General features: G+C 34.3%; 1 protein-coding gene across 3 annotated transcripts in view; it reads left to right on the top strand.

Moving 5' to 3' along the window:
* The first annotated feature begins 2,510 nt into the window (after nucleotides 1–2,510).
* LOC137648758 (uncharacterized) overlaps nucleotides 2,511–8,123 on the top strand; it is a 108,394-nt gene continuing 102,781 nt past the window's right edge. For all 3 annotated transcript variants that reach the window (XM_068381840.1, XM_068381841.1, XM_068381842.1), the window contains exon 1: nucleotides 2,511–2,694. In XM_068381840.1, coding sequence (XP_068237941.1) covers nucleotides 2,640–2,694 — 55 coding nt within the window. In that variant the 5' untranslated portion in view covers nucleotides 2,511–2,639. The remainder of the gene's footprint in view (nucleotides 2,695–8,123) is intronic.

Below are 8,123 nucleotides of genomic sequence, written 5' to 3' on the forward strand. Positions count from 1 at the left end.
CTGTAGGGTCTGGTCTTGTGGCAGTATAACCAAACGTTTAATATTTGGTTAGGTTAAGAAATGGATTACTTTCGACCTCTATTTTCAATTTTTTTAATGAGGCGTATTTGCACTGACTCACGGGAGTGCCCTTTTAGCTCGGAAAAGTTTCTTGATCACTGATTGGTTCGACAAGATAATTCTAACCAATCAGATAACAGGGAAACTTTTCCTTGCTAAAAGGGTACCGCTGCGAGTCAGTTAGTAAGCTAAGGGCAAGTGGAAGTATAACCAAACGTTTAATATTTGGTTTGGTTGAGAAATTGATTACTTTCGACCTCTAGTAATCTAGGGGTAAGTGGAAGTATAACTAAACGTTTATTTGGTTAGGTTAACTAATCTATCCCTTTCGACCTCTAGTAAGCTAAGGGCAAGTGGAAGTATAACCAAACGTTTAATATTTGGTTAGGTTAAGAAATGGATTACTTTCGACCTCTAGTAAGCCAGGGACCAGAGGCAGTATAACATTACGTTTAATATTTGGTTAGGTTAAGAAATTTATCACTTTCGACCTATAGTAAGCTAGGGGTAAATGACAGTATAACTAAACGTTTAATATTTGGTTAGGTTAAGAAATATATCACTTTTGACCTCTAGTAAGCTAGGGGCAAGTGGCAGTATAACCAAACGTTTAATATTTGCTTAGGTTAAGAAATATATCACTTTCGACCTCTAGTAAGCTACGGGCAAGTGACAGTATAACAAAACATTTAATATTTGGTTAGGTTAATAAATTTATCACTTTCGACCTATAGTAGGCAAAGGGGCAAATGACAGTATAACCAAACGTTTAATATTTGGTTTGGTTAACCAATCAATAGCATGTAAAGAATAGGCCAGACTATTCGGTGTATGTGTAGGCAAAGGGAAAATGAACCGTAACCAGAGAGAAGAATCCAATTACCTTTAGCAAGCTCTGGACAAGCAACATCATGACCAAACATCTATTTCTTTCCTATTCAATTTTTTTCCTAATGAAAAAAGCAATAAAGGCCGGGTTATGTATAATTTTCTTCAGAATAAAGGACTTTTTTTGTGAAATGGTTAAATTTTACCAATATTGTGAGCAGAAGATGCTCTTCTATTCTGTGGACTGAAACGGCTTGTTTTTTATGTGAATTCGATAAATGCCAAGTTTTTAATACCTCATATTTTTGTTGATTTTTCAAAATACGATTTTTGTTTTTACTAAACAAATAAATGTTATATTTGTTGGTTGATCTTTTCCTGAATTTATTTTGAGTAATAAATAAAGCCTGTTTTATTCATGGAATGAACTTATTTATCTAATGTTGGTGAGCTAAATAAATGCTTTATTTGTTATCTGAACTTATGAGTAATAAAAGAATCCAATTTTTCATGGAATGGACTTATTTTTACAACGTATTGTGGAATAAACACATTCCATTTTCCTCGCACTCCCCAAGAGAGAGTAGCTCACCAAACGTTCAACTGGGCTCCACAAGGCACTAGAGTTAGAAGACCCAAGCCTACATGGCTGAGGACTATGAAGCGCGAAATAGATGATGAATGGAGAAGCATTGAATTAAAAGCTCAAGATAGAGACGACTGGCGAAATCTAACCGAGGCCCTTTGCGTCAATAGGTGTAGGAGGAGATGAGGATGATTTTCCTACAAACTTTACTTTCATACAAACAGACGGAACTTATTGCAGGACCTAGAGACGGATATTGACCTGGGCAGTCTCAGAGGGCAATGGCTGGAATGTATTTCCTGTCAAAGAGAAAGTGTTGGCGAACGTCTTGGGTAACTATTTATATTCCTCAGAATAACTGTTTCTTGTGACGTCACTGTGACACGGATGGTTTTGGTTTTAGGAAGAGAAAGGACATTTCACTTTGCGATATTTTCGTACAATTTTGAGAAGAGAAGTGGTCACTTCACTTGGTAAAAGTTATATAAAATTGAAAAAGAAAAATGTGAAAGATTTGCTTCGTGGTCTAAATTAAAGTAATACTTATTTTCGATATATTTTACTGACGATTTTGGTTTTAGGAAGAGAAATGAAATTTAACTTTACGATATTTTCGTACAATTTTGAGAAAAGAAAGGGTCACAACAGTTGGTAAAACTTATATAAAATAAAAAATATAAAAACATTTTGTGAAAGGTTTGTTTCGTGGTCTAAATCAAATCAATACTTTCATTATATTTCAAACCATGATTGTGAAGTAAAAGAAAAATTACTTTTTTAAGTGTTTATCGAATCAAGTCAACTATTAGCTAATCTATATTGCATTCCAATCTCACAGATCACTTTTGAGTAACAATCACAATCACATCAACGAGTATATAAAAAAAGAATCTACCGGGAACTGAGATCGCCCCCCCCCCCCCCAACACCGTCATTCCTCAGTCGTAGCACTACAGAGAATCCATCTCCTTCCCTCCCCCCCTGTAGGTCAACTCGGCAATGGCTGAAGGCAGGTATCTTCACTCGAGCCCAGTCAGTAGTGTGTGAGTGGTGTTGAACAGAGCCAGGTGTTAACATTCGCTTCTACAGGTAGTAAGCGAGCGCGGGGGAGGAGGAAGTGAGGTCTTGGAAAAGAATATAAGTTTATTTCGAAGAACGGACTTGAATGAGGGTGGGAGTTATGAGGCACTGGATAGTTTTAAGTGCGATGCTAGCCACGGGTAAGTAGATTCTATAAATATTTTTTAGTAGGATATATGTTAAGTGATATTGTGTTTGGAAGTGGGAGTTCTCTCTCCCGTGAAATATTGATGAAGGGGGGCAGACACAGGAAGAAGCGTGGTTGCTTCAAAGGAAATTTCATGATTTTAACAGAATTTGAAATGCTATTTTATACAAACTTAGAATAAGGGATGATATATTATCCTATCTGGTTCAATTTCAAATGATAGAACTCTTTTCTTGTATATGAAATCTTACCAGAATATCAAATGCTACTTTATACAGAACTAGATGAAGAGATGAAAGATTATTCAATCTGGTTCAGTTTCAAGTAATAGAACTAATTTTGTATGTGAAATTTTACCAGAATATAAAAGTCTACTTTATACAGAACTAGATTAAGAGATGAAAGATTATTCTATCTGGTTTGATTTCAAGTGATGTTCTTTTTTATATGTGAAATTGTATTGAATAACACATATTCACTTTTTTGTAATTTGGCATACTTGGGACCTGGGAAAATATTTGTACTTTTTTGGATTATGTGCATACGAGTATAAGAATCATTAATCGTACACTAAGAAGAGAGAGAGAGAGAGAGAGAGAGAGAGAGAGAGAGAGAGAGAGAGAGAGAGAGAGAGAGAGAGAGAGAGAGAGTTTTTATTAATTGTTCAATCTTCTAAGTTACCAAGAACACACAATTGAACATGTTTATTTTTATCCATATCTTGAAATCTGCTGAACATACATACATAAGGAACTGAAACACAGTATGTTAATGCATTTTTATGGAGTTAGTTTAATACACACAACACACTTCTAAGTTATATTTATTCTTAATTATCTGGATAATTAACTCTAAGAAACTATTGCACTATGGCAATATCACATTTAGTGTCCGTCATTTCTTACGTAAACTAAACAACTCAACCGTAAGGGAGAATAAAAATATCCTTCTACAAAAGAAAATAAAAGAACGAAGGATTTTGGTCTAGGAAACTATTTTACTACAGTAATATTAACTATTATCCGTCATGTTTTACGTAACCTAAACATAACAGTAAGGAAGAATAAAAAACATCCTTCTATTAAAGAAAATAAACAAACGAAGGATTTTGGTCTCAGAAGCTATTATACTACAGAAATATTAACTATTATCCGTCATATTTTACCTAACCTAAACATCTCAAACTATTTTACTACAGTAATATCAACTATTATCCGTCATGTTTTACGTAACCTAAACATCTCAACCGTAAGGGAAAATAAAAACATCCTTCTACAAAAGAAAATAAACAAACGAAGGATTTTGAGAAGCATCTGCCAAAAAGAAGATGGGCTTCAAGCGGAAGACTTCAAGGGGAGAATCTCTCGGCGTCTTTTTCTTTCCGACGGTCAAGTCATTATGTGTACCTTGGAGACCACCAATCAAACTCCCCTTTACGCCAAGTTCGCGGGCCCGACCGTAAACAGGAAGCGGTGTTGTTACGCTGTTACGCTCTCTTGCTCACCTGAGAGAGAGAGAGAGAGAGAGGAGAGAGAGAGAGAGAGAGAGAGAGAGAGAGAGAGAGACTAGTCTTGCTTCATAAGAATTTTTTGGCTTTGTATGTTAGGTAAAAAGGGGCGTGTTTCTGCTTGAAGTAGGAGTGCCCTCTGTAAAAAGTTTTATATATATATATATATATATATATATATATATATATATATATATATATATATATATATAAATATATATATATATATATATATATACATACATACACACACACATATATATATATATATATATATATATAGTATATATATATATATATATATATATACACTTATGGAATGATAATCCTAACCGGATAGTTGAATCGACTGAACTACAAATGTTCAAACTTACAGCAAATGTTTTTATGTTGAACAGACTTACATAAGTCTTTTTATAGTTTATATATGAAACACGTGTTTTTATGTTGTTACTGTTCTTAAAATGTTATTCTAATTGTTCATTATTTCTCATATAGTTTATTTATTGCCTTATTTCCTTTCCTCACCGGGCTATTTTTCCCTGTTAGAGCCCTGGGGCTGTATAGCATCCTGCTTTTCCCAAATAGGAATGTAGCTTAGCTAATAATAATAAATAATAATAATAATAATAATAATAATAATAATAATGTGTATGTACTTTATGTATGTACCTACTGAACACATTCTGGATTCCAATGTCAATCCTATAAATAATGCTTCTCAACTAGAAGCCTAAACTCATTTACGAGCCTTGTAAGAACGCATTCACAATGGCTGCCTGGCTTTGCCAACGATCTACATACATACTTTTCTTTAGACTTTGGCTCTGTCGAACAAAATCCTTTCAAAGACCCTCGTTCAATTTATGGCGTTAATCCTTTAATGGATTAGCCACGAACTCTTTAGGTAGCATTTCCAAAGGATATTTGGTCTTTATCACAAGGGTCGTAAGTTACTTTAAGAGCTGGTGTATTTAGATTAGTCGAGAGAGAGAGAGAGAGAGAGAGAGAGAGAGAGAGAGAGAGAGAGAGAGAGAGAGAGAGAGAGAGAGAGGAGAAGAGAGAGAGAGAGAGAGAAAGAGATTTCTAAAGGATATTAGGTCTTTTTATTACAGTGGTCATAAGTTATTTCAAGTATAACAAGGGTCATAAGTCACTTTAAGGTCTAGTGTATTTAGACTAGCCTACACTGAGAGAGAGAGAGAGAGAGAGAGAGAGAGAGAGAGAGAGAGAGAGAGAGAGAGAGAGAGAGAGAGAGTTTTCAAACATTGTTCAGACTCGTAAACATTCTGGAAGTTTAGCGGGTTAAACTTAGACAAGTATTTTTGGGTGTGTGTGTTCTGTGCCCAAAAGGAGGAGGAGGAGGAGGAAGAGGAGGAGAGAGAGAGAGAGAGAGAGAGAGAGAGAGAGAGAGAGAGAGACAGAGAGATTATGCCTATCATTAATTTGTTACACCTGATCAAATTCCTTTTCATTCTTTCCTGAAAAGAAAGTTTGTCTTTACTAATGGCTGTTAATCTTACTGGGACTTTTACTGGCTATGATAATAGGACGACGCATTATAAATATATACACACATGCTCCCTAACACATACACATTCATACACACTCATGTATACACACAAGCTGGTCTCAGCTACATATATACTTTGATTAATACAATGTCTTTTATTCTAAAGTTAGATTACTGTAGCATGCATGAAACCCCGTACAGAAAACTTCCATAATGTTAGCTACTTTATACAATTGCACATAAGGCTATTCAGTAGACCGTCGAACCCACTGAGGTCTTTTACTCCTAAACTTCTCCTTCCATAAAGGTGAGTTGGTTCAACAGTCCCATCATATATTCACACATTGGCTCCAAGTCCCTTTCCAGTCTTCTGCTTATACCTTGTTGCCTTTTTTGCTTCAGCCAAACTGTGACTAACTTCTAAATATCCCTATTGTAAGTATATAAGTGTGTGTGTGTGTGTACGTTTGAGTGTTTCCGCACACAGTTACAAGCACAAGTAACCCTCAAATTTCTATCGTCCTTCCATTATTCTTTATATATATATATATATATATATATATATATGTATATATATACATATACACACATAAATATAGGTATATATATATAGACACATAAATATAGGTATATATATATATATGTATATATATATATATATATAGACACATAAATATATATATATATAATATATATATATATATATATATATATATATATATATATATATATATATATTGTTAGATACCTGTACGAGTAAAATGCTTATGTTCCTCTATCATTCATATCAACATTCATTACTCCACTTTCTTGCTTCACATTTACTGCATAACTTTATTCTACTTCATATGTAGTTTTGTTTTCTTATCTGGCAAACATTTTGAAATTCTCTTACCAGCTTTTGCAGTTTATCACCACTGTCCACATTCAGTATCGTATTATCTACACAGATTGAATATCTCTACTCTTATCCTGCTGTTTCCATACGGAATCTTCCACCTTTTTATGCATATAAACACCGAGCATCTATTGAAACATAACATACTCTCATCTCATCATTATCATCATCCAAGTTTGTTTTGTGGTAGTCCTCTTGTCAAACCTAATTTGGGCAGTCTACATCGGATTATTTTCTACATAAACACGGTAGAGAGAGAGAGAGAGAGAGAGAGAGAGAGAGAGAGAGAGAGAGAGAGAGAGAGAGAGAGAGAAGAGCTTTCTGATAGGATAGATAAGATATACTATCTAAATGTTGGAGAAGGTTTAAGTTAAAAACAAATTTACTATGAGAGCTCCAAAAAGCGAAGAATATAAACTTCACTAAATCTTAGATATCTTTATAGATCACGTTGTAATGCATATTTAAAACAAATAATAAGATTACTGCTATGATATTTTGGGTAGTGCCATAGCCTCTGTACCATGGTCTTCACCTTCTTGGATTAGAGTTCTCTTGCTTGAGGGTACACTCGGGCACACTATTCTATCTTGTTTCTCTTCCTCTTATTTAGTTAAGGATTTTATAGTTTATATAGGAGATATTCATTATAATGTTACTGTTCTTAAAATATTTTATTTTTCCTTGTTTCCTTTCCTCACTGAACTATTTTCCCGGTTGGAGCTCTTGTGGTTATAGAGTGTTATTTTTCTAACTAGGGTTGTAGCTTAGCTAATAATAATAATAATAATAATAATAATAATAATAATAATAATAATAATAATAATAATAATAATAATATAGATTCTCCTATTTTTGCGGTTTCTTTATCATGATCGCTCAAAAACTATACAACCCAGCTTGAAAGCGATCTTACTTCGCTTAAGAAACATCCACGGTTTATAACACCCGGATATAACAGTCCGTGGAGATCTAAGGATGAATTTCCAGGGGGGAATATAAAAACAGGTTAGCTTCCGGCGAAGGAAGGGGGCCGCTTGGAAGGAGCAAAGATTGGTACCAGTATTCGCAAAAAGACACGATCACTGTATGAAAGCTTGTATTAAACATTGAACAGAGGAGTTGAACAGATAGAAAGTTTCGATTAAACGTTGGAAAGAGGAGTTGAACAGATAGAAAGCTTCGATTAAACGTTGGACAGAGGAGTTGAACAGATAGAAAGCTTTGATTAAACGTTGGAAAGAGGAGTTGAACAGATAGAAAGCTTCGATTAAACGTTGGAAAGAGGAGTTGAATAGATAGAGACATAAGATATCTGGATTAAGACGTCTATGGAAAAATCAATGGATTAGCTAATCATAGAGAAAATGAAAAATACTTTTCAGAAGTAATGGTGGAAAGGTTTTAACAGTAAAAAAAAAATACATTTAAGCAATAAAGGTAATAGGTATTAGGGGCTTTGAAGGCAAGGGACAGTGACAATGTGACAATGCCATAGCAGGA

Source organism: Palaemon carinicauda, chromosome 10 (assembly GCF_036898095.1).
Source record: "Palaemon carinicauda isolate YSFRI2023 chromosome 10, ASM3689809v2, whole genome shotgun sequence".
NCBI lineage: Eukaryota > Metazoa > Arthropoda > Malacostraca > Decapoda > Palaemonidae > Palaemon > Palaemon carinicauda.